Source organism: Saccostrea cucullata, unplaced genomic scaffold (assembly GCF_032062105.1).
Source record: "Saccostrea cucullata isolate Sc308-1 unplaced genomic scaffold, CSIRO_AGI_Scuc_v1 ctg180, whole genome shotgun sequence".
NCBI classification, from domain to species: domain Eukaryota; kingdom Metazoa; phylum Mollusca; class Bivalvia; order Ostreida; family Ostreidae; genus Saccostrea; species Saccostrea cuccullata.
In genome coordinates this window covers 630,640-658,082 of record NW_026936265.1, presented here as the reverse complement: position 1 = coordinate 658,082, position 27,443 = coordinate 630,640, and the positions used below count along the sequence as shown (strand labels likewise).

The following is a 27,443-nucleotide window of genomic DNA, read 5'->3' as shown; positions in this document are numbered from 1 at the left end:
TTTACTCTTCCTCATACACCGAGTTAACCAGCGGTGTAGGAAGAGTGTCTCAATTTTTTATCGCATTACTTTTTGAAGTAATAACATGCAAAAAACAACAATGAAAATCTCGATCGTTTCTACTAAAACTGAAATCCTATGTAATTATCAAAATTTCCATCACAGAGTTGGCACTTTGGCAACGAAAAACAGAAGTTGAAGATGAGTGCAAAGGATTAATATCCGCAATAGCGAGTGATAAGAAATTAAGATCACATGGGCGAGCTGCAAAGTGAAAAGTCGTTTATCACTCTTTAAAACTTAACGTTTTTCTGAGTAATATCAAAATGCATTTGAAGCAATACAAAAACAGACTTTTGCAAATATTACATAACGTGATATATTAAAACTAATCAACTACTTAATAGATAAATTATTTACTTTTTAAGTGCATTGGTTCCCTAAATTACTGGATCTGCTTTTAAAAGAGCGTGATAAAACTTCTTAAAATTGGCTCTTGCAGACAAGTCATTCATTCACGGGTGATCAAGACAGTACAAGTATATGAGAGTGTTTGATGTTATCTAAAACACAAACAAAGCAAATGCTGTCAGAATCCTTAAAGTTCCGGAGGCAGTAACAAGGCTCTCCAGCCCCACACTATCTGTCGCGTTTTATCACCACGGGGCGCTTACCCATCTTGGATTCCTTTTGCCGCAGCTTTTTTAGGGCTTCCGATTCCTTTACAACGAAGTCTTTCATTGGTTGCTTAGAAACTTTACTAAAAGTTTCATCCAATACGCATCTATTTAGCTGAAAATTGTCGACTGCTTCAGTGATTATAAATCTGTACAGGAGCTGAGCATCTTTATCAGAACAGCCTCTTCACTTACTGTAAGTATGTGTGTGATTTCTGTTATATGACTTCTCTTTTTGTATAATTAATTATTCATGAATGTGTTGACGTATTTGACAAGAGGACAATATTGGAGTATCTCGACCAATCGTGTGGAAATAGATCTTAGAGTCTGTCTTCCTTATCTTGAATTTCTTTTTGAAGTGTAATATTTAATTAGCTGATCTTGTTTTAGTTATACTTTTTCAGCATGGATACCTTTCGTTTAATTCTAAATGTTGTACAAAGGTCATTTTAATTGCAAATAACGTCTTTTAGAAATGTTTTTAAACTTATTATGCATTTTGAACATTTTGAGGAGGAGAAAGACTACGTACATGTATATACCTGGAATATAAAATTGTACTTTTGGTGATGTGAGAAATTTGTTACGAAATCTTTGGATTCCAGTTCACTGACAATGGCTGTCTGCTGTTATCTAGCGCAGCCAGGAAACATCTGCAAAAATAATTTCTCCTCCATGCAATGCAAGTAAACTTTAACGTCTGAAGCATTTGTTTCTTCTCAAATGCGATCAAAACACCATAGGTTTAAACGTAGTGATCACTGCTTGGCATCAAGTCGGTATATTTACAGATTATTTCTTAGAGCCTGATTTCCTGGAACAGGTTTACGTTTGTTGCTGGAGAACGTTTTTTTTAATTTCGTTTTTATCACCTTGAGGAAGGTCAAATTGTAAAAATGGCAGACATGCATCATTGGAAGAAAAGTATTACTGATTATATTGGCATATAGATATAATCGGCTGAAATGAGGGGCGAAGAATCGATGGTAGAGATCTTGAGATATATTTGTTAATAGAGAGACTGATTAACAAATACAAATTAATCAGATAAAAATTGCCTCCATACCTATGTGCCAATATGCTCCATGCTGGTTAGCATAAAGGAACTGCTGTGCCTGACACGGAAATATACAAATGTTTTTACGAGTTACAAAGTGGATTAATGATGGGTTAGGTGTTTATAACCGTGTTACTCCACCATTAAATTAAACATGACATTTTTCTTTGTCCATTTTACAAATACTGTAATGCTTCAAAATTTAAATAGTGAATTTAATTGTATTTTATATTTTGATACAATTTATGCATTATATTCGAGGGAATTGTCTTTCCACAAATCTTATTTAAAAATAAACTTTGTTGTTATACCTTAAAAGTAGTCAAAACATCAAAGTTTATTTTTTCTTTAAAAATTGTGGAAAGACAGAATATGAAAAAGATAAATTTAAGTACAAATAAGGGGATATAAAAGCTGGAAACACTCCTACCTCTTTGCAGAGACTCTAGATTCGATCCTACTGCTTGATCATGAGCTTTTTAAAGTATTTTAACATTTAAATAAAACTGTGCATGACTAAAAGGTAAAAAGAAGAACGTCTCCAAAAATATTTACAAATAGTGTAAACTTCGAGTATTTTGAGTCAAAGATAATTCTCTATTTTCAGGCTGTCTGCTCGCTGTTGGCCGAGTTGTGTATCATATCTAGATAATTTCTCCTTGATTTCGTGAAAAGTTCGGAAAAAACAGCAGCCATGTCTGGACACGGTGGAGCCTACGACCCAGCAGACCCGGATTTCCAGTATCTGGCCGTCGACAGGAAAAAGATGCTCCAGGAACAGAACCAGCCTTTCGATGGCAAAAAGATGTGCTGGGTCCCTGATGAGAAGGAGGGGTTTGTAGGAGCAGAGATCCAGTCCTCAAAGGGAGACGAGATCACAGTCAAGACCATTGAAAAGCAAGAGGTAGGTCTAACACAAAGGTGTCTAGATAATGAATTAGAAATTCAGAAAATGAGTAATTGTCGTGTACTCATTATCTGAATTTCTAATTTAATATTTAGTAAACGACAAAAGAATTAACGAGAGAGCACACTTTACCCTTTATTGTTAACAAAGCATTTACATTCATGAAAGAACTATCTTTTCAAAAGTTGATTAGTTACTTCAATTATAAAAAATATTTAAATAAAGAAACTTGAGGCAATTAGAATTTACAAGCTAGTACATGTCTTGTTCAAAAGATTTATAAGTATGGAACAAACTAATAATGATGAGAAAGCAAATGTACTAATTAAGAGTATAACATGGTAAATCAATTAATTTTAAACTTTTCTACAGAACCGAACAGTGAAGAAGGATGATATCCAACAAATGAATCCACCCAAGTTTGAGAAGATCGAAGATATGGCCAACATGACCTACCTGAACGAAGCCTCTGTTTTACACAACTTAAGATCTCGTTATTACATTGGGATGATCTACGTAAGCATAGCATGCTAGAATGAACAAGAATTTTGATTCTCTTAAATATAGTACAGTGTATACAATTTGTTCTCAATCAAAACTGATTTAATGCATATCAAAGTCTACCGTTGTATAAACTCTCTCTCTCTCTCTGTCTCTCTCTCTCTCTCTCATAATATCAAGAACGGTTGCATATAGAAATTCCATACATTAAGTTATATGGAAGTTATATGGAAAGTTCTCCTACATACACAGTTCTTTAAATAACTAATATCATGCTGTCTTAAAAATAGCTTCAGGAAATGGTTGGGGGATATTAGTATATTCATTTGTATTTTAAAGTTGTTGATTTAATGGAGTACAATTGCCATCAAAAAGCATCATACAGAATACGTTTTCTCTCATTCTAAACCAAACATTTGAATTAATTGAAATAAAATAAAACATATTTTCAAATGTATTATTATAAATGGCAATGTATATACAAGGTCATTTTACATTATAGGTTTGTATTGTTTCTCAAGTCTGGTTATATTTTGTTTAAAGTGCTCACAAAAATTACTGTTGCATTGACCTGTAAATTGGGATCGGCTTAAAATTAAACGTGCATATGGTTTTGAGTTCACGATTAATGATAATAGCTTAAATATCCAAACAAATTATCTAATTTCAAAGCACCAAATATCTCAACTACAAGAGATAAACACTACTGTTCGTATTATAATTTACAGTGTTTAAAGATAAAATATCACAATTTACAAACAGAAATTGCAAGCCAGACCCCTTTTCATAAATACACACATGAGCAACATAAGAACACAAGAGGAGCCGAAGAATGCAATGGAATTCAAAAGCTTTCACGTTCAAAGCACTTATTCTAGCAAATTTATCTTTTCATCGAAGATATCAGATTACTTTTATATTTCACGAGTTGCATCTTCCCACTCAAAACATTTGCAATGTTGAAGAGCAGATAACAGGGCTACCTAGGATGTGTTCGCTCACCTAAAGCAAATACTTATATGGTATAGGAAAGCTGGCTAAAAATAGCTCATCAGGCGGTAACCCGACCCTCTGACGTAGAATCTGCAAGTTTACATACACAGCCATACTGTGCTTTGGTGTTTGGCAGTTATACAGATATGATGTAGACTCGCACATAGCGCGGAATGCGCCCTTCAAAATAGATATTCTTTTTTGATAATAGATTGGTTCCTTACATTTTTTTGCCGATTCTCTGACAGACAATACTCCCTTTGCCTGAACAAAACGATCCAAATTTTGTCAGATTGCCCATTTTTTTTTTCTTACAACACAATTATTCCTCAATGTCAAATATCCAAGACTCAATGTCATCAGAAAAAATCTGGTAAATTAAGTTCTCTTTTCTTTAAAAATATGCTCTCTCTACATTTTCCTCTAAACAACATAGAATTTCACCATAGAAGCAATGATATACATTACCTTAATCATGAATCTGCAATGAAAACGTTTAAAGATTTTCAGTATTGTTACACTTGAAAACTTTCTTCTGGTACAAGCATGCAGCTACAGTAGATTTCTTATCAAGTGCAAATGCTAAATACATAACAAACTTAAAGTCTTTGCCGTCTCAATCACAATTAAATAACATTTTGTAGACATTAATTTTTATCATGACCATTCTTTATGTTCTGGTATACATTTTATGAGATTATTAACCGTACATTTTACTATGTGTATAGACTTACTCTGGGCTGTTTTGTGTTGCCATCAACCCCTACCGCCGTCTTCCCATCTACACAGAGAGCATCATAGCCAAATACAGGGGAAAGAGGAGGATGGAAATGCCCCCTCACTTGTTCTCCATTGCAGACAACGCCTACCAATTCATGGTGCAAGGTAGGCACAAATCCCACTAAAACACAACCTATATAAAGTATATCAAAAATCAAAATGAAATCTGCTCTCGAACATTCCCATTTTCTATGTATCTTACATTCAACAAAGGAAAAAAGTTTACTTGAAACTTCAATCAATAAAACAGTATTTAAAAAAGTGAAAATACCAAGCTTTATTAGATTTAATGACTTTTTGACTACATTTTCACAATTTATGCTCAAGCCTACAGACATAAATTCAGGCTTCACATCATAATTTAATAACTGTCTCCATATCAAATGTGAATTTTGAAATGTCGCCTATATTCTTATGTTTTTCTTTCATTTTGTTTCCAGATCGTGAAAATCAATCTATGCTTATCACGTAAGTAAAACACTAGCATCTTAAATCAAACCTCCAGGACATAATTCATATCTTATCACCCTCACAACATGATTAGGGCGTCATCACTCGGTTGCTCTTTCCAGGAATAAACGTAGTAACACTTTTCGATAAATCGAACAAAAAAGATCACATATCGAAAGAATGTTTTTAAAAACCGTCTGATAAAATTTAAAACAAGGTGAAAATATTTCTTAAAGAATGAATGTTAATGCCAGGGGCTAAATTTTGTTTTTTGATACATGTATTACAGTGTATCACATTGTTCTTTGTCCTTTTTCAAAGGACAAACATTTACCAACATGATTGTATATATATATATATATATTTTTGTATGATAATTGTACAAGAGTTTGAAACTATGTATGTAAAGTAGAAAAAAAAGAAGACTGAATAAGTATCATTGCTTTTAGCAAGACAAAAATTTATGTCATCTCAAATGCAGATGAAAAAAGAAAACTCTAAAGTCCAAAGATAATATAAAACTCGAAAATAATATCTGCTATCTTTAAATCTTGATCTAAGAAACGTTCTGCTTATAAACGCGACCTATTTTCACAAATGTTTCCTTTTGGTAATAAGAAATATAGATGTAGAAGAATCTTGACCATATAACCTCATTAAAAAGCTTAATTCTAGACCAACAATTTTATAACTCGTAATAAGCACACAAACACTACTGCAGCAAGCTTCATCCCAAGGAAATTTAACTTCTTTTGTTGGATACTATACTTTGCGCTTTCAGAGTAAAAAAAATACTAGTAGGTTGCTAGGATCTAAATACCGGGTATTAAATAAAACATTAAGTCATGTTATATTTTAAAACTTTTAATGCATATTTGTTTTCTACATAATTTTGGGTTTTGAAATATTTCACCTAAGTGCCATTTGAAACACTCCATAGGTATCTATGTACTTATAAAATGTTGCGCTGATTGTTTATTTTTGAACATAGCGGTGAATCTGGAGCAGGGAAGACAGAAAGTACCAAGAAAGTAATTCAGTACTTTGCTCGAGTGGCAGCAAATATCTACCGCGAATCTCAAAAGCGGGGACACGATGGTGGCCCGTATGTTGTAAGTTTTAAGGGCATTAGTTAGTATGCTGAGTGAAGAGTCTTGATCAGAGTTTTTAAAGGAATCACCGCACATTTAAATGGAGAATTGTTTCTCCTGGAAAAAATTACCAGTGAGGAACAATCTTCAGTAAAATGAAACGAGCCTTTGAAAACTTGATGATTTGGCTTCCTTCACTCTCAGTTGTGGTGGACGTTATGGACTTCGGGTTTGGAGTCTTGTAACGCATCTCCACTCACAACTAGCTTTCTTTGTTGTATCATTTCTAAAAATCAATGGATTTTGTTACATATTTTGATACAGAGGAGAATCTGGAGCTGGTAAAACTGAAAATACGAAAAAAGTCATCCAGTACTTTGCCCATGTTGCTGCAAGTTTACAAAAGAAAGAAAGCGACGAGGAGAAGAAAGATTCAAAGAAGGTTGTACGGGAGACACCTCTTTCAATGAGAACATGATGTCACTTATAAGCAAATGTTTCTGCTAATTTAAGAAAATATCTGAACATTAAAAATGTTTTTAATTCAAAATTCGGAGACTTGCCTTCCTAAACAAGTTCAGACCACTGTCTAACGGCATGCGTTTGGATCCTATTTAGCAGATTTCAAATGGATGTCCAAAATAACAATGTTAGAAAAGATTTGAACGTCCTTTTGAAATGATTTCATCACAGTTGCGACCATTAGTAAATAGGTAGTTTTGTTTCAGTCCTCTGAAGTCCTATTTGCAGTTTACCTTTCACTTTATTCACCCTTTCCATTTTGTCCTATTCACTTTTCACTTTGTGACGTCATAAATGAGAGTTCTTAGTTTCCTTGCATGGTGTGCAAAACCCAGGTTTTGGCAAGTCTCCCGTGACATCATGTGATCAAAAAGACAGGGCGACCTTTGATGTGACTCCAGTTTGCTGTGTTTATTGAATCCCACCCTCCACAACGGAATCTTCACTAACCTTTGAACGTAACCTAGTAACCAACTCACGTTTTAAACTAGTTTAGTTTAGATTTTCATTGGATTTGTTGACTAGGATAAAGTATTTTCAAGAAAAGACAAAGAGTTTTTAGAGATTTTATGTAATTTTATTTATACTGAAGTGTGTTAAACATTTGCTGTTTTTATGAAGTTTTTTGTAACAATTGATTTTATGGACACGCTTATAACATATATTTCTTCTTTTTTCCCTCCTCCCAAACCCATCCATCCCCATATCCCTTAACCTTCCCATAACCTTCCCACACACAGCCAACTACTCTTGAGGACCAGATCGTACAGGCTAACCCTGTACTCGAGGCGTATGGTAACGCCAAAACCACAAGAAACAACAACTCCTCTCGATTTGTAAGTAAATACCACCACGGTTTCTCCTCCTCTCCTGGTTGGACCCTACCTTTGCACTGCTTGCGCGTGTTTTGTTTCAGTTTTTGACCTCCACACCGGACGCAGAATTCCATCCACCCAGATCCAGTGTTTTGTTTCTTTACCTTCATGACTAGTTATCTGCCATTTCTATACACCTCTTTATCCTACAAATTCATAATGAAGAATAAAATAATTAAAAGAGTCATTTATATTAGAGAAACAAACACAATTTGTATTCAGTCATGACTTTAATATGTGAAGTAAATTAAAAAGAAGACTTTCAATCCCAACTTGCATCTTTTGTTGGAAAAAAGTGTTCTTCAAATAATAAAAGTGTATGTGATGATAGTCGGAAAGGTGTATTAGCTTAGGGGGATAACTTTTCATCATTTAACCACCTATCAGTTAATTAGTCTATAACACTGTGTGATAACCTTCCTTTTATATCCCCGCTACACAGGGAAATCTGGAAGACCAGATCATTCAGGCTAACCCTGTTTTAGAAGCTTTTGGTAACGCCAAGACGGTTCGAAACAACAATTCCTCTCGATTCGTAAGTAAACCCCAAGAACAAGTCTCCAAAACTAAAAACAATATATGGATACAAGATGAACTTGTATTCATGTATCTGTATTTTCTATTATTGTTATCAATTCAGTATTTAAAAGATTTCTTGATGTTGTATTTTCAAAACAAAACGGAGAGGTAATCTATTCCTTTTGACTTTCCCAATTTCCAATTAGCATGAATTTTCCACTCCTGTTTGAACTTTCAAATTCAATCTTCATTCGTGTGACTCTACCTCTCATTTAACATGTTTTTATCTTAGAAACATACCATTTTAGTCTTTTCCCCAACTTGTTTTACTATTCTCTGTCTATTCATGTATCATTTTCCACGTTTACACTTTACCCATATCACCTGTAATTTTCTAAAATTTGACAGTTCAATAATAATCTAAAACATCATATGTATCCATTCATGTCGATAATTATCAAAGGTTTGAAATATTTCAATATGAAAATTTTTAATTTCGAACAAGCGCATTACCTCATCTTTGCACGTTTTGCTGAGATTTTCTCCAAATTTTTTAGGGAAAATTTATTCGAATTCACTTTGGACCTACTGGAAAAATCGCTGGAGCAGATATTGAAACATGTACGTATTTTCTTATTCATTTCAACATATAGTTGAAAAGATTATTAATAGAACTTCTGTTTAATAAAAGATAATCTAATATAAAACAGTTTGATTTACCTGTGAATTATATTTTCAGCGATCTTCAGTCCTATGGTTTTGAAACTTCATAAGAAAATGGTTATTGTTTTCTCCCTCCTTGTATTTCCATTCAAACCAAACCCATATCAGAAAATATTTTATCCATAATTATCTCTTACCTGTTTACAGCAATTTCAATTTCCTCCTTACCTTTGCCTTTTATTGTTTTTAAATCACATGAATTAGCAGGAAAAAATCCATAGTTTGAAACTTCTAACAAACGTCCCCCGTTACACATCCGTCTCGTTTTCGTGTGTTAATCTTTAAATCCTCATCAACACAAGACGATTTTATATGAACCCTATTGCAGATTGATCTTGAAACCATTCCTATTATACCTAAAGAAACTTTTACCTGATAAACTGCATGTTCCACATCATAAAAACAATTCCCAAAAATTAATAAAATGTGCCTTTCCTTTCAATACCCATCCCACATTGAGGTAGGTTTATCCCTAGACTCTGGGTTCCCCCGTTTGAATTTATCCCAAATTAACACGAAAACATTTATATTAGAAAAGAGATAGAATTCGATGATGAATATTTCGAAAGCACAATACTTTATTCTGAAAAAAAAACCATATAGATAGAGTCCAACCTGTGGATGATATATAATTTAATATAGACATCTGATTATACTATCTTGTAAATTTTATTATTTTATAAAGGAATGATTTTGTTAATTCCACAGACCTGCTTGAGAAATCCCGTGTGACATTCCAACAACCAGCTGAGAGGGATTACCATATCTTCTACCAGCTGTTGTCCGGGGGACTGAAGGACGTCAAAGGTTTATTTTATTGTTTCATCTACAAATTCCAATTCACCTGCTTTACCAAATAAAAGTTTTCTATTTCTTGACGAATTCTTCTTTCTTTGTAAACACTACTAAGAATAAGAAAAATAATCACAAGATTTGTTATCATTGTTATTTTTGTTATCTCTACAAATTCAAATATCCTATTAAAATCTTAACAGAGAGGTTGTTGTGCGACTCTGACCCCGCCCTCTACTCCTTCATCAACCAGGGAGCCCTCACCGTTGACGGAATTGACGACATTGAAGAAATGAGAATAACTGATGTATGTTTTTAATACTGTTGTAGCAATAAAATAACAGACTTTATTTATGTTCTACTGTGGATTGTCCGTTACGTTGATCCGTCTATTCTTTTTGTAGGAAGCTTTTGATATTCTCGGATTTACACAAGAAGAGAAGAACAGCATGTATAAATGTACTGGTGCTATCCTCCACATGGGAGAGATGAAATTCAAACAGAGACCTCGTGAGGAGCAGGCTGAAGCTGATGGAACTGCCGGTAAATTATTTTCCTCTCCCAGACAAACACGCAGTCATTTAAAAAAATGATCTAAGTTTGTGTATTTAATCATATGCAGCAAGTTTATATTATATGTAAAAATAACAATGTATATACACAGAGGCTGAAAAGGTTGCTTTCCTGTTGGGTGTCAATGCTGGAGATTTGTTGAAAGCTCTCCTGAAACCCAAGATCAAGGTCGGAACCGAGGTTGTTACACAGGGTAGAAACAAAGATCAGGTAGGTGACGGACTTTTTCAACAGACTACTATTTACAGTTTCAGAAAGGCAATTTTCGGCTTTTTTTTATCTTTGGAATTTTTTAATAGGTGGTCTATTCTGTTGGTGCTCTGGCCAAATCTCTTTACGACCGTATGTTCAAGTGGCTTGTCTCACGTGTCAACAAGACCCTCGACACCAAAGCCAAAAGAAACTACTACATCGGTGTCCTGGATATTGCTGGTTTCGAAATCTTCGACGTAGGTTTATTTTTTCTAGAAATCAATGACTATGTATCATGATATTAATTTCAATATTTGGAGTATTTGACTACATCCTTGAATATTCTGAATCATTTAATTTTACAGTTTAACAGTTTTGAACAACTGTGTATCAACTACACCAATGAAAGGCTTCAGCAATTCTTTAACCATCACATGTTCATTCTGGAACAAGAAGAATACAAGAAAGAAGGAATTCAATGGGAATTTATCGACTTTGGAATGGATCTTCAAGCTTGTATTGACCTTATTGAAAAGGTTCAAAATTTTGCAGTGCACTATATATAGTAAACGAGATATTGTATTTCATTTGTCCATGGGTTTAAATTGTACATTTTAGTCTTTCTTTATTACCTTTGTGTAATGTAATATTATGATATATTTACAGCCTATGGGCATTTTGTCCATTCTTGAGGAAGAGTGCATGTTCCCAAAAGCAAACGACAATACCTTCAAGGAGAAGCTGTATGCAAACCACATGGGTAAATCTCCCAACTTCGGAAAACCCGGAAAATCTGCAAAGCCTGGTCTTCCTGCTCCTCACTTTGAACTTCACCACTACGCTGGAAGTGTAAGTAATACACCCGAATTTTATGAAACCTTACAGCAGTTACTGATAGAAAAGGAATCCTAGAAAATAACGATGCTGCAAATGATTTTGTTATTAGGTACCATACAACATTACTGGTTGGCTAGAAAAGAACAAGGATCCAATCAACGAGACTGTTGTGGAGCTGCTTAGTCACTCCAAGGAACACCTGGTTCAGACTCTCTTTGCTGCTCCTTCTGACCCAGGTTATTTCATATTTTGTACATCTTCAACAAATATTTGAAAAATGAAACCTTACATTACTTACAAACGTTAAAACAATCTTTATATCTAACATAGTTTTGATATTCACTAATCCAAATTTAATATACTTTTTTTGCAGCTAGCACTTAACCAAAATTTTCTATCTAATCTACCTAACACAATAATGTCATACACCTTAAATATCTGTACGATTTTTTCTTCTTTTTTTAAATATTATTTCATATAACTTACAGAGGATGTTAAATCCAGATGTAAGTACCAGTGGTATACCTGAATCAGTAGTTTCGTTAGCTGCTGTCAGTGTAGAGTAGTATGTTATTACATGCTGATTCAAACTTACTGCTTTTGATAGTGAAATAAAAAAAGAACTTCGTGACCTTTCTAGAGGGTGAAAGTGCAAGCATCGCTGCCTTGCCTGTGTAGACAAATATGTCTGTTTCGAAAAGTTCTTTAAATTTTGCTTGCAGAAATTTATGAGAAATGAGTTCTTTAAAGTTGACACTGAAATCGAAAACAAAGAAAACGATTCCTAGCTCGGACAGCTTTACGTAGATCAAATGAGATTCCAATTGTTGTGTTTTGATTGTACATTGGTCGAATATTTGTTATATTGTGAATTGTAATGCGTGGTGTCCTTTGTGCTATATGTAGTATGTTTTATCTTTTTTAGTGTTAAACATGCTCTTTGTGTGTACATCAGAATAGAATGGCATTTAGAATGTTTTCTGGGCATTACATTTTTTGTTACCTTGGTGTTTTCATTAAGACTTATTCTTCCACAGCTGAAGCTGGAGGAACCAAGAAAAAGAAGAAGTCCGCTTCTTTCCAGACTATTTCCGCTCTTCACAGGGTAACAATTATAAATTTTTTTCTTTATCCATCGTTATTTTTTTTATGAAAAAAAATAATAAAGACGAAAGTCAAATTCACAGGACGACAGACTGGATTTGTTCCTAATTGTTTTCAGGAATCTCTGAACAAATTGATGAAGAATCTGTACAGCACACATCCTCACTTTGTCCGCTGTATCATTCCCAACGAATTCAAACAACCAGGTAAATAGAAGATTTCACAAGAAATATTACACATTTTAGGATTTATTTGGATAAAAAAGTTAAAGAAAGAAAATTTTACCTGTAGGTGTTATTGATGCTGGATTGGTTCTCAACCAACTGCAATGTAATGGTGTGCTGGAAGGCATCCGTATTTGCAGAAAGGGATTCCCTAGCAGAGTTATCTACTCCGAGTTTAAACAGAGGTGAGCGAATTTTGTCTACAATGTGTTAGAGTAATTGAAGATTTTGTATACATTGCTCTCTGGAAACTTCTTAATATGTGATATATTTATCAAAATAGAGTATTCTGTCCATAGATCTAAAATAAAAATAATTAAATTTTTTTAGCATTATCCTGTAGTAATCACTTCTAATTATTTCCTAACATTTCTTAGGCATAGTTATTTATCAAATACATAGGGGATACTCATTGATTTTTTGCTGGATGTGGAATTTGTTTTACGGGTGGAACAAGATTTAAAAAAATATTTTCCCGAGTTTGAAGCACAAGTGAAAATATAATCTTATCTCACGACTGAAATAAGTTCATATAACATCCTAACAGAGGTGGTGAGACGGTATAGATTATAAAGTAGATGAAAGTGATGAAACAGTAGTGAAAAAAGAAACATTTTAAACATGGGTTTCACAAACATAATTGGAGAAACTTTTATCAGATACTTTTAGTTGAAAATAAATCTGAAAACTCTATATTTACCTGTTTGATTGAAAAAATATTCTGATTGTCAAAACAGGAATCTTACGTCTTTCACATTCAAAGCTCAATAAAATTACGTATTTCGGTCATAGATTTCTTTCTATTTAATTTAATGATACACTTTCTCAAATATGATGGAAATGCGTGTACTGATTTCATTTTTATACAAAATCTTTTAATATTCCCAGATACTCTATCCTGGCTCCTAATGCTATCCCACAAGGATTTGCTGATGGTAAGGTCGTCACAGAAAAGATTTTGTTGGCCCTCCAGCTGGACCCTGCAGAGTACAGACTTGGTAACACCAAGGTCTTCTTCAAGGCTGGTGTGCTCGGTATGTTGGAAGAAATGAGAGACGAACGTCTTGGAAAAATTATCTCCATGTTCCAAGCTCATATCCGTGGATACTTGGTTCGCAAACAGTACAAGAAGCTCCAGGATCAGAGGTATATCCATAGATTTGATTGACTGAAACATTTCATAAAATTTTAATTTATAAATGTTTAATAAGCTTAGATGATAAGTCAAATAATAAAATAACTTTTATTTGTTACCAGAGTTGGACTTTCCATCATTCAGAGGAATATCAGAAAATGGTTGATGCTTCGTAACTGGCAGTGGTGGAGATTGTATTGCAAAGTGAGTTATGTGTAGTAAATAAAGGAGCATTTCACTTAAATTTACTGATCCAAGTATTCATTTTGTTTAAATATGTTATACATAATACATCATACTCTAGGTCAAGCCTTTGTTGAACATTGCTCGGGCTGAAGAGGAAATGAAGAAAAAACTGGAAGAAATGGAAAAAATGAAGGAAGAACTCGAAAAGGTCAACCGTATCAAAAAAGAGTTGGAGGAACAAAATGTTACCCTTCTGGAACAGAAAAATGACATTTATCTTCAGCTGCAAACTGAACAGGACAGTTTAGTGGATGCCGAGGACAGAATTGAGAAACTTGTTAACCAGAAGGGTGATCTTGAAAGCCAACTGAAAGAGATGGAAGAAAGACTTCTGGATGAAGAAGATGCTGCAGCAGATTTGGAAAATTTGAAAAAGAAAATGGAGTCAGAGAATGACGAATTGAAGAAGGACATTGAGGATCTCGAGAACTCTTTAGCTAAAGTATGATATTTTTTCGTAAATTGTGCATTCAATGTACAAAAAAAAATCCATTTCTTACAGGTAGTATTCAAACAATCATATTATGATGTTATATTCGTGGTTCTTCTTTAGGCTGAACAAGAAAAAGCAACAAGAGACAACCAAATCAAGACACTTCAGGATGAAATGGCAGCCCAGGACGACCTTATCGCTCGCCTTAACAGAGAAAAGAAGAGCATGGATGAGGGCACCAAACAACTCAGTGAAAAACTCCAGGCTGAGGAAGACAAAGTCAATCACCTCAACAAACTGAAACAGAAATTGGAATCGACTCTTGATGAGGTACTTTTTTGCACTGGCAAAACAGTTCTTTTTATAGAGAATTCTCAAACATGCATGACTGAACGTTTGTTTTCACGTATTTTAAATTTAACCTTGTTTTAGTTGGAGGACAATCTTGAGAGGGAGAAAAAGGTCAGGGGTGACGTTGAGAAAGCCAAGAGAAAACTTGAACAAGATCTGAAATCTACTCAAGGCGCTGTTGAAGATCTCGAACGCGTCAAACGCGACTTGGAGGAAGCCAACAGAAAGTAACTAAATATATTTATTTATTTCGGTTCCAATCTATTCTACTGTAATTTTTTTGTACTTTGAATCTATGCAAAGGTAACTTGCAATTAAATAGATGAATTGTACTCACTATATAAAATTAACCCTTTAGGAAGGATGCTGAACTTGCTAACCTAAATGCTCGCCTTGAAGATGAATCAGGACTTGTTGCATCCCTGCAAAGAAAAATCAAGGAGCTGCAGGTTAGTCTGAAAATCCAGGAAAAACTTGTTTTTAGGGTTTTTTATAGCTTTAAAAATGTACAAAACACTGATAGTTAACCGACACTATTAAAGTTTTACTTTTTAACCCATCTTTTACATGCATATACAATGTAGTAGCAAGAAGCTATGGAAAATTCCAGTTTATATAATAGATCTCGCCTCTTTTTTCTGTTTAGCAGAGTGTGATACATTAAATCCATTCATTTCGTTTATGGCAGTCATTGTCAGTGCATGCATATCTTTCCTATAAGTTTTTAGAAGGTTTAGCAATAAGAGAGATTAACACATATTCAGAAAATTATTGAAATATTTCAGTTTTTACTTTTTACACAGGTTAATTTGATTGTTAGGAAAATGACTTAGAAAAGTTATCAACATAATTGTCGAATCAAGATATTTTTTTATGAAATGCAGAATTCTTTATAGAAAATGATTGAAAGGAATTTGTTAAAATGTCTTTTCTTAATCTCATGATAGTCATGCGATACAGTGTATAATGTTTTGTAATATTTTTTGATAACTGCCGAATAAAATGTCAATTTTGTTTTTTAACATAATCAAAAACAAATGTTAAAATTTCGGCTAAACGATCACCAAAAAAAACACAAAAAAAAACACGATAACACAAAAAAAATTAATTTGAAATTGAAACCCATTTTTTAAAGAAAAACATACGGAACATAATAACAGGCAGAACAATGCAATCATACATCATGCTCATGAAACGTTATATTTGTTGACTCTGCAAAAAGTACAAAAGTTGTCAGTGTTCCAAGAATTTCTGGCATGCGGAAATCATTATGTCATGTTATATAACAAGCTTGCGGAAAAAGGTAATGAAAAATATAGCAGCCAATCATATTTTTAGCAACTCAGTGAAATGATATATCTATAAGTATCTTGTCATCCTATGTTTTATTTCGTGAATGTGTTAAGAAGTTGATTTTACATGAGACAGATACATGAAAGCAAGTTTTCTATGGATTCAGACTCTGAATCGGTCGCTTAGGTTGTACGATATGTTACAAACTACATAAAATTGCTGGATAATTGGTTACCCTACAAAACACAACACTTCTAACATACACTAATGCCTTTGACATTTGCTCCTCTGTATAAAAGCTGATCCAATACTTTGTCGACATCAGTCCGTTGCAAGCCTTTGGTGTAGGCATTGAGAGGGGCATTCTTCTGTATTCGATCACAGTCGCTTGTGTCGTTGGCATGGGTCCAGAAGATAACACCACTGATTAGTGAGAGACAATAACAGATGATCCCTTTAAAGGCTAGCTGCTGTTAGAGTGATTCAGTTCTTACGCCTCCTTGTCTGCGCAAACATCATCGAGTCTTGTTAGCTTCGGTACTTCTCTGGTACAGGAACTCGTCTTCGGAAGGAGGTGAAGTGCTCAGTCAGCCATCTTGTCTCTAGGTAGTGCAGGCTTTACTTCCTTGTGTCACGTGTTTCGTCTTTCAACTCGGACTTTATCGCAATGGCCGAACAACCACCATACAAGATTACTACGAGTGTAGATGTATCAGAAACACAAAGAGCAGAGGAGGTTTCCACCCCAGCCCCTGTAGCAGCAACGGTCACTTCAGTTAAAAGTACAACAACCAAAGCAAAAACTGAACCCCAAAAGACTAAGGAACCAGCTGATACATCTCAGGTGAAGACAACATCGACGAAAACGACAACAAGCACAGCACCAAAGAAAGCGGAGACAATAACAACGGAAAGTACAAAACCAAGGAACGTAGAAACAATTACGACTACAACTACAAGGAGATCAGCACCCAGCTCAAAGAGGACGGTCCAGTATCAGGCGGAAGACATTTACAGCGAACTTTCGCGTAACTATCGAGGAACAAGTCCCGCTGTCTTAGAAGGAATAGCTCACCATCCAGCATTATTTAGCAGAGTCTACGAACCTGTGAATCCTCGACTAAGTGCAAAAAGCAAGAAAATTATCAGGGAAACTTCCGACCTGGCTATGTTCTCGCCAGGACTTAAAAATTTGCTTGAAGTAGAGTATTCAGATTTTACAATTCGTTGGCTTAACATTCATTGCTTTTTTGTGTTCTGGCTATGTGTGTTGTGGCATGGCAGATGAATGCCTACCATCTGCTTAATATGCTGCTTTGTGAAACGGATGTTGTATCTCTCTGCAGGTAAATGACGACCTAAATATTATAGTTAGTTATTAGTACATGTATGTACCTACTGTATTTGCAACTGCAATTTCATCTGTTAATATATTTGAAAAAAGGCCCGGATTGGAAGAAATTTCTACAAAACAAAAGGAAATTGGAATAAAACCTAAAGTATGGTATAGCACATATCAAGCTTTAGTCGAAATGAGATCATAAAAGATAAAAAAAAAAAAGGTTACTTATATTTCTTCTTTGAAAACATTGTTCGTCATTCTGCATACATTCTTTCTTTTGTTCCTTTGGAATTTACAAACATTTAGCATACAAAATTTCTGTAGAACATTCCAGAATACACGAAAAACAATTTTGCTTTCATGTAAGCCGTGGAATGATGAACATACTGAGGCATACCTTGCCTATGTATCTGTCACTAGAACACGTGCATGCACAATATCAGAGGAAATCTTAGAGGCATAGATTATTGCAAGCTTTAGCATGTCAGCATTTACTCTTTCATTTTCTACACAAGAAGTCGCAATTTGTTGATGCCTCAAAATTATTCTGAATGGTGGCAATCTTGACTGATGGAAATTCTATTTGACATCTTTCACATTCACTCCAACACTTATCAGATCATGCATGTGCGTCAGATACACAAATTTGTAAAGAAAACTACACAGCGCTCGCCAAACTTAATGAGTCATGCTTTGAAAATGCACTCACTAACAGTTCTTCAAGTATTTGAAATAGCTACTGATAATCCGACAGAATTAGTCTAGAACATCTCCGGGGAGTTTACATCGCTTTGTTCTCTCTTTTTATTCAGAAAACTTTCGTTCCTCCTCATTGTAGATAGTTTATGTTTAGATTATTTAAGGTTCTTCTGGACTTAAAGAATTTTCTTTCGTTATTGGATTAAATATTTTGATTCATTATGTCTGTTCGCGAATTACAGGCTAGAATTGAAGAACTTGAAGAGGAACTTGAAGCTGAAAGAGCTGCTAGAGCTAAGGTAAGAAACATTGCTGATAATGATAATCATCCATGACGTACCAAATTGCCAAGAATCCTGAAATAAGATAATTAAAGGATATTCTTGGTGAAATTGCTTTCCTTTATAGTTAATAGTTCTTCTTTATTTACCAACTGAATTGAAAATAAATTCTCTGTTAAGGTTGATAAACAAAGAGCCGAACTTGCCAGGGAACTGGAAGATCTTAGCGAGCGTTTGGACGAGGCTGGTGGTGCAACCTCCGCCCAGGTGATAAATTAGACTTTTATAATCAATGGACAAATCGCGTATGATGTTTCTTATTTAGTTTGTATTTTTTAACTGTATAATCTTTTTTTTCTTTGTTGACGTTCTGCAGATTGAGTTGAACAAAAAGAGAGAACAGGAATTGTTGAAACTTCGTCGTGACTTGGAAGAACAGACCCTTCAGCATGAAGCACAGGTGTCCAGTCTCCGCAAGAAGCAAACCGATACCGCTAATGAAATGGCTGACCAGATTGACCAACTCCAGAAAGCAAAGTCAAGGTGATTCATTGTTTCTAAATTTAATTGATATTAATTCTGCTTTAAACGACATGGACATTTCGATGTAGTTCCACCAATGGACGTTACGTTTTTACTTACGACAGCTAATATGGATGTCTTTCATGATCAGACATTAATCTCTTATCACTGACTTGGACATTTAAATGTCGAAAGTGGATAACAAGCGATTACGAGTACTATTGACTGAAACAAATTTATGGAGTTGATACTTTACGGACTACCAAGGATTCATTGCTTATATGGACCTTTACAGATTTAGGCAACGACACCAGATAATTACTACTGGAATTGACAATTCAGTAAGCAGAGTGAATTTTGAAACAGAACTATCAAACTGACAGGGAATTCGAAACTTACTTGACACAAAACAACTTTTATCTGACCTGGACATATAAATATCTCAGATGAAGCATTGAACTTTTAGCAATTGAGAGAAATGATTTGTCAGAATGTCAGATATAATCTTTATGTCCTCAAGCCTCATTCTCGAATTTTAGTTGACTGTTGAAAAAAAAATCACTAGTAGCAAGGGGAGGTGAATATATCTCTTTTAATTAAAAGTTGAGAAGTTTTTCAAAAGATAAATTTGTAACGGGCATTACAGATACGAAAAGGAGAAAAAGGATCTCCATAGAGAATGTGAAGATCTGCAAGCACAGTTACAACACGTAACAAAACAAAAGGTAGCTAGGTTTCCGGTGGCGCATGATCTCCGTAGTGACCTTAGTACTACTCGATAGATTAGTGCTTCTCTTCACTCCCTTTGTTCCTCTACCCTTTTGTTGTCCTATCCTTCTACCTTGTTATTCCTCTTGTTTTCTATCTTAATGTATACCTCTTAGAGCTGAGAAAGAAAAGACCCAGCTGAAGAGTGAAGTTGAGGACCTCCAGGCTCAGATTCAAAATATCGTGAAAAATAAGGTACAACAGGAATTCAGCTGGTTTTGCTGTTTGGCTGAAACGTTTGGCTTTCATTCAGAAAATAGATATATATCGACAGAACGCGCTGTCTGCATAGTTTTGGTTGAAATTGGATAAACGCAGTTTTTTTTAAACATTATCTAACTTTGTCAAGGTTGTTTGAATAATTATGAATGTTTGTCAACGGTTTGAATAAGAAAAGGTAATTAAATGTCTGCTGTTACCAGACTTTGATTGTTTGAGATACATCATCTCTGACTTCACATAATAACCTAAAAAGGGACTTAAGGTATCGCACAAGCATAAAAAATCCTCTGATCTTTTCTTAATTGAAATGTTGCAAATTTAAACAATTACTAACGCTTACCTTGATAATGCATGTTCAGAATTGATCGAGAAAGACGGGAGCTAACGGAGGAGTGCGAAGAACTGTTCATTTCATTGGAGCTAGCTGAACAAGAGCGGGTATAATGGCGATTGCTGACTATGACCCATATTTATTTTTCACTTTCTTCACCAGCACTCAAGATTATTGCATGTTATATACGAAATTAATCTTGCATATTTCAGTACACCGCAGAAAATGCAGACACAGTTGTTTAAAATATATCTTTTATTTATGTTTTTATCATTATTCATACAAATTTTATTATCTAAACGCCATATATCCATTTAATATTTCAATTCTTAAAGATAAAATGAACAAACTCATTATCAGAGTTTCTTTATGATCTATTACTGCCGTACCATTAATATAATTATCTTTTGATAACCATTAAAGTTCATTACTAGTAATGACTTTTTTTAAACTTAATTCACTCTTTTTTTCCCCATTTCATGTACATCTAGTTTGTATAAAACATTTACTTGCTAATTTAGGGATCTGTCGATAAAGTTACTAAACAACTTGAAAGCCAACTCGCTGAGGCCAATGCCAAGATCGAGGAAGCCAACAGACAGATCCAGGATCTCAGCAACCAGAAGTCCAGGTTGGGCCAGGAGTCTTCAGACGTCCACGCTCAGCTTGAGGATGCTGAACACCGTGTAGGTACTCTCACCAAGGAAAAAGCAGCCCTGGCCAGTCAGTTGGAGGAAGTCAGGCGTTCCCTGGAAGAAGAAACTAGAGCTAGACAGAAATTGCAGAGCGACCTCAGAAATCTTAATGCAGACATTGACACTCTTCGCGAGCAGCTTGAAGAGGAACAAGAATCTAAGGCTGACATTCAGCGCCAACTGTCCAAAGCCAACAGCGAGGTGCAGCTGTGGAGAGCTAAGTTCGAAGGAGAGGGAACAGCTCGTGCTGAGGAACTTGAAGAGGCTAAGTACGTACAAAACATTTAACATTCAAATGATTGTTGCCAAAAAAAACTGAAATTTTCAATTGTATGAAAATTAATCAACTTATTGCTAAACTTTGTATTCATATTTATCAGGAGAAAACTTATGGCCAAACTTCAAGAAGCCGAACAAAATGCAGAGGCAGCTAACGCTAAGGTCAGTGCACTTGAGAAGGCCAAAGCAAGACTTCAGGGTGAGATGGAAGATCTGATGATTGACGTTGAAAGGGCCAACGCCAATGCTAACGCACTAGAGAAGAAGCAACGCGCTTTCGACAAGACCATCCAGGAATGGCAGCAAAAGGTGAACGATCTCCAGATGGAACTGGAAAATGCCCAGAAGGAAGCCCGTGGATACTCTGCTGAACTGTTCCGAGTCAAGGCCCAGTACGAAGAAAGCCAGGACTCCATTGAACAGTTGAGAAGAGAGAACAAGAACCTTGCTGGTAAATTGATCATTGTGGACACATAACGGTTTAAACTTTTTATTGTGAAATATTGACAGTTAATGAACGTTTGTTATGAACTGAACATATTTCGTTTGTAGATGAGATCCATGAGCTGACAGATCAACTCTCTGAGGGAGGCAGAAGCGTCCATGAAGTTGAAAAGGCTAAGCGCCGTCTTGAAATGGAAAAGGAAGAACTTCAGGCCGCCCTGGAAGAAGCAGAGGCTGCACTTGAACAAGAGGAGGCTAAAGTAATGAGGTCTCAACTTGAGATCTCCACCGTCCGCGCTGAAATTGATCGCAGACTTCAAGAAAAGGAAGAAGAGTTCGAAAACACTCGGTAGGTTATATCAGATTTACAGATCCCAAAAGAACATTTGTAATACTGTCTGTTGTACCAGTTTAAATGTCGATATTATTTTTCAGTCGCAACCACCAGCGTGCCATGGATTCCATGCAGGCAAGTCTTGAAGCTGAGGCCAAGGGTAAAGCTGAGAACATGAGAATCAAGAAGAAATTGGAACAGGACATCAATGAACTCGAGATCGCTTTGGATGCTGCTAACAGGGGAAAAGCCGACTTGGAAAAGAACGTTAAGAAATACCAACAACAAATCAAGGTAAGAAAAAATGTTTTGATTTTCCTATTTTAAAACATTGGGAAACATTTTATATCAATCAACAAACATTGCCATATTTTATTACAGGAAATGCAGACTCAAATTGAGGAGGAACAACGCCAGAGAGAGGAGGCCCGTGAATCCTATAACATGGCTGAGCGCCGCTGCCTGATGCTTCAAGGTGAGGTTGAGGAACTCAGAACAGCTCTCGAACAAGCCGAGAGAGCTAGAAAGGCAGCTGAAAACGAGCTTTCAGAGGCCAACGAACGTGTGAATGAGCTCTCCGCCCAAGTTTCCTCTTTCCAGGGACAGAAGAGGAAGCTTGAAAGTGATATCCAGGCTATGCAGGTACGTTGTTGAAACTTGTGATTCGTTATACAGAAGTTAAATTGACCTTTAATTTATTGAAGAAAAAAACTTTTAAAAAAAATAATTTGCTAAATTATTGTTATTTACTTTCAGACCGATCTTGATGAAATGAACAATGAAGTTAAGGCCGCTGATGAGCGAGCAAAGAAAGCAGTGGCTGATGCCGCTCGTCTCACTGATGAACTCCGTGCTGAACAGGAGCACAGCCAACAGATCGAGAAATTCCGCAAGGGATTGGAAGGCCAGATTAAAGAACTCCAGGTCAGACTTGAGGAAGCCGAGGCTCAAGCTCTGAAGGGAGGAAAGAAGATGATTGCTAAACTTGAACAGAGAGTAAGTGGCATTTGACACAGAAAATTTAAAATTCAAATTATTTCATATGGTTTATAACATTTACTTGAATTTGATTTGCGTTTGTGACTTTAATAGGTAAGAGAACTTGAAGGAGAACTTGACAGTGAACAACGCAGACATGCCGAAACACAGAAGAACATGCGCAAGGCTGACCGTCGTATGAAGGAACTTGCCTTCCAGTCTGATGAAGACCGTAAGAACCAGGAGAGACTCCAGGAACTCATTGACAAACTGCAGAACAAGATCAAAACATACAAAAGACAAGTCGAAGAAGCTGTACGTATTTCTGCATGTTATCCTTCTGTCTCATTTTATGTTGACGTGAAATATTTCTAGTACATGTATATAAATACGGAAATTGTGAACCTAAAATGTAGTTCATTTATATTTATTCCTACTTTTTTATCATCAACAGGAAGAAATTGCTGCTATTAATCTTGCCAAATACCGTAAAGTTCAGCATGAGTTGGAGGACGCCGAGGAGAGAGCTGACACAGCCGAGGGTTCTCTGACCAAACTCCGCGCTAAGAACAGGAGCTCTGTTTCTGTAACACGCACCTCTGCCACCTCGTCCTCACTGGTAAGTCAATCTCATTCTGATATCGACCTGTAATATCAAATTAACAATTTAATTTATATTACTGTAGCATTTTAGGAAAATTTAACAAATATACTAGTATAAAAATAATATCTGATGTATTTATTACAACTGTCCTCTTATATAACAACGTTTTCCAGACCCCAGTAGTCGGCAGAGGGGGTAGTGTAGCCAGGACCGATAGGGGATCTGTTGCCCCTAAATAAATGATCGGTTCTTTTGTAAAGGTAACAATGCTAGAAATGTACGAGTCGTTAGCGTATGAACCTTGTGTTTAGACAGAATTTCGTTTGATGTCGTTTGGATTTGGCGTGGAACTAGATTAGATTTAGATTTAGAATTTGATTACTTTTTACGATGATCAAATGGGGCATCAAAATAGTGTTTAATAAATTTATTTATTTTCATCCTACAATCATGACGGAGAATGATGAATAAATTCCATACTAGAGTAAGTCTTAGTTGGTTGACCCTTTAGTTATCCCTGACACAGACCATTCCAACCAAGTAACTTTCAGATGTCTAAAAAGGCATGTTAAAAAAAAAAGGTTTTCACTGCGGTGCCACCAATCTGTTTCTACTCTCAAAGTTTGGCATGATTAAATTCCATTGTAATCCTTTTAGACACATGACACAAAATAATATTCTTTGTGTTTTAAATAAAATCTTTTTTACATTTCCCATAAACTGAGCATGTCAACCTCAGATTCACCCGAAACAAAAACCAAATTAAAAGGAAGACACAAATATTTAAATGAAGAGAAACATTTCCTTTACCTAATCAAGGCATGCATTCCGAGAACAATAAAATTCTTTTCATTCTATAAACAAAATATCCTTACCAAGTATATATTTTATCCTCCTCCTTCACAGACCAGACAGGCTGTCGAGTAATCGTAAGTTTTCCATTTGTTGATTGGTTGGTTGTTTTTTGACCTCCATGAGTTCATTTCCGCCTCACAACAACATGGCGTTCCTTATCATAAATCTACTCCATCTTCATGCTTATAACATGTTCATGCTGAAGCATGGTTTTAATTGTTGTTTTTCTCTTTAAAGTTAATTTTTTGAATTTGGTTACGTAAAAAGATTTAAAACAAATTACTTTTGTACATGCACACATCAAGTGAAATAAAATTCTGTTTGACATTTGAGCATGTGCCTCTCTTCCTATGTTGTGAAAACAGTTTTGAATTAATAATAAAAAAAACCTCATTGAATACAATACTGTTTGTTGGCGTTGAATGGTTTTAAAATATAACTGTATAAGACATGTGTTTGCACATTAACTTTTTCAGTGCGTAAAATAGTTTCTGCTACTATTACATTTTTCATGCTATTTATTTATCTATTTCAGGGGCCAAGTTCGAACCCAAATCTTCTGTCACCACGTGTGCGCGCATCTTCTTCTTATCGCTCTGTCACACCCTCTTTTGATATTAATGACAGCTATTAAATGAATGTGCCGGAATTGTGCAATAATCTGTAGCTTTTAGCAATTGATTGCGCCTCCATCTTAAAAATGGACATTTTTACGTTTATCATTGGAAAGAATGGAAGATAAAGTAATTATATAGTTCTTAGGGTGGACCTTCTGTGAACGTGCAATTTGTTTATTTATATACATTGTTCATTTTATCTAAGAGTCTTATTTATTTGAGTACAGCATCATTTATCTAGGTTTGTGTGTACTCGATGTAATAGCACAATGAAACACCGAATTTTATTTTTTTGGTTTCTGTTGTGTTTTGTGACATAGACATTAAAGCTATTGTATTTATTATTTATCTGGTGTTGTTTTTTTTACGAAAAGAAGAAGAAGAGTTAACTCGTATGTCAAAAGCCTCAATAAATAATTGAGCTTTCATGAAGAAGAAGAATTGTGGATTTCTTTATAAACTAAAGGTTATATTACTTACAGAATACGTGTAGTTTATCATATTGTATAATGAGTGATTGGTCTACTAAACGCTTTTTGAAGATCTTGGAAAACTATTTCTTTATCTTAAAGCAAAGATAAGACTCCAGAAATCAGATGCAGCTTTAACTATTGTTTATCGGCTAGTTAGATGGTAGGGAGAGATTACTTTCAGAAGTGCAAAAGCGATGAAATCACGTGCACCTTAATTTGTGTATATACGAGGGCCGTTCAAAACTTACGCGGACTGTGTTATTATTTACTCTTACAGACGTCATATAGTTATGAAATTTCACAGAAATATGTATTTTAAAGATTCCAATGAACTTTGGGCAAAATTTCCGTATTTCAAAAAAACTCTACGAAAATTATCGGTATGTTGATATCGCTGATGGAGAGGTGAGGAGCACGACAAAAAAAATTGAAGAAAAGCATGCGGAATCCAAAATTTAACTCTATTATTCTATTATTATGTATTTAGATTTTTGACATGATGTTTGAAGTACTAACAGAAATATAGTGATTTTTTCCGATGCGATTCCCGTGAAAACGACTGTGAAAATGACATCTCCTGAATTGACGGCGCACCACACTTTTGCTAAATTATGTGTAATGCTCAATATATCGCCAACATAGATTCAAAATATGCATAATAACATATGTATTAAACTAGGGTATTAATGACATTCGTCCACAAATAGCAAAATGAAATTTTAGACTGTTAGACCTCTGTAAAAAGGCTATACGAGAGGACGGGAAGAGGATTGTCGACGAAAACTTTATCAAGACTGTAAAGAACGTGATTGAGAGTCACCAATCTCACACTATATCTCATAAATACTTGCAGTTTTCGGTTTTAAAACAAAAAAGAATATTCTTTACTTGTTTAATAGATTTTAAGCTCGACAAGAAATGGTGTTTGGATGTTGAGTAGATAAGGTAACTAAAACTGTACAGGAACTCTTGGGAAAATGTTGAGAAAATGAAAGCTCAATCACATATTTTTTTATAATGCCTGTGACGTCGAAGATTTTGTTGCTCAGTGACTCAATGATATGCCCTGATAAATCATTCAAAATTGATACCAATTTACAACATTTTGATATGAAATTTTGAAGACCATATAAGTAAAGATTCTTTTATATTATGTGTGATATTTTGCCCAATTATGTCGTCAAATATTTTTTCTGGGCAACAAGTCCGCGTAATTTTTGAACGGCCCTCGTATGTCAGTTTGTACAGTTCGAAGAAATTTTATAGAAGCACTGTGGGTAATAAAAAGGAAAAGATAATTAACGCATTGATTCTCCCCCTTGATTGATAGTTCCATGCGTTCAGTCAAGATGATAAAAGATCTTGAGTCCAACAGCTTGTCGAATAAATTTTAATTGCATGTTCGAATGGAAATACTTTATATACGCATTAAATAACAAATGTCCCAAACCAATATTGATATAAATAAAAAAAATTAAAAAGTCTATCAAATATATTATATTATTTAGTTTTGTGGTGGATAATATCAATACATGTATTTAACATTTGTTTTCTTATTACAGGCACAATGCAATATACATGTAAATTCTTCTGTGCTTCTTCATATAAACGATTTAATTTACGGTACCATTTGACTAAAACATCCCAGGGTAAGAAAAATGATTGTAGAAATTACGGCAAAAAATTCATTACCAAGGAGTTTTATTCAATACTTTAGCATA

The 27,443-nt window shown here is 34.9% G+C and overlaps 1 protein-coding gene across 11 annotated transcripts; it reads left to right on the top strand.

Moving 5' to 3' along the window:
* The first annotated feature begins 720 nt into the window (after nucleotides 1-720).
* Nucleotides 721-25,595, top strand: LOC134245191 (myosin heavy chain, striated muscle-like). 11 transcript variants are annotated; one of them, XM_062727462.1, is made up of 40 exons: nucleotides 722-873; nucleotides 2,345-2,641; nucleotides 3,017-3,160; nucleotides 4,867-5,023; nucleotides 5,359-5,386; nucleotides 6,784-6,901; nucleotides 7,722-7,817; nucleotides 8,933-8,996; nucleotides 9,807-9,905; nucleotides 10,094-10,197; nucleotides 10,295-10,433; nucleotides 10,555-10,673; nucleotides 10,763-10,912; nucleotides 11,021-11,191; nucleotides 11,322-11,504; nucleotides 11,602-11,728; nucleotides 11,981-11,998; nucleotides 12,530-12,597; nucleotides 12,715-12,802; nucleotides 12,888-13,005; nucleotides 13,709-13,966; nucleotides 14,078-14,159; nucleotides 14,260-14,643; nucleotides 14,755-14,964; nucleotides 15,067-15,212; nucleotides 15,344-15,434; nucleotides 18,562-18,618; nucleotides 18,781-18,867; nucleotides 18,977-19,143; nucleotides 19,769-19,847; nucleotides 20,965-21,407; nucleotides 21,519-21,868; nucleotides 21,970-22,210; nucleotides 22,297-22,489; nucleotides 22,577-22,837; nucleotides 22,952-23,191; nucleotides 23,288-23,488; nucleotides 23,628-23,792; nucleotides 24,684-24,706; nucleotides 25,168-25,595. In XM_062727462.1, the coding sequence occupies exons 2-39, from the start codon at nucleotides 2,432-2,434 to the stop codon at nucleotides 24,702-24,704; spliced, it is 5,877 nt and encodes a 1,958-aa protein (XP_062583446.1). In that variant the 5' UTR covers nucleotides 722-873; nucleotides 2,345-2,431; the 3' UTR covers nucleotides 24,705-24,706; nucleotides 25,168-25,595. The 11 variants fall into 11 exon arrangements, with proteins under 11 accessions (XP_062583436.1, XP_062583442.1, XP_062583446.1 ...); XM_062727461.1 differs by lacking the exon at nucleotides 24,684-24,706 and adding an exon at nucleotides 23,951-24,037; XM_062727452.1 differs by lacking the exons at nucleotides 19,769-19,847; nucleotides 24,684-24,706 and adding an exon at nucleotides 20,007-20,085 and having other exon boundaries at nucleotides 721-873.
* Nucleotides 25,596-27,443: the final 1,848 nt, after the last annotated feature.

What these genes read in the sequence shown, in the direction of transcription:
- LOC134245191 (XM_062727452.1), top strand. Translation starts at nt 2,432, where the DNA reads ATGTCTGGACACGGTGGAGCCTACGACCCAGCAGACCCGGATTTCCAG. An exon ending in TGGAGCAGATATTGAAACAT is followed by an intron (nt 8,997 to 9,806) that starts GTACGTATTTTC and finishes TTAATTCCACAG; the next exon opens with ACCTGCTTGAGAAATCCCGT. An exon ending in CTCCAGAAAGCAAAGTCAAG is followed by an intron (nt 19,144 to 20,006) that starts GTGATTCATTGT and finishes TATACCTCTTAG; the next exon opens with AGCTGAGAAAGAAAAGACCC.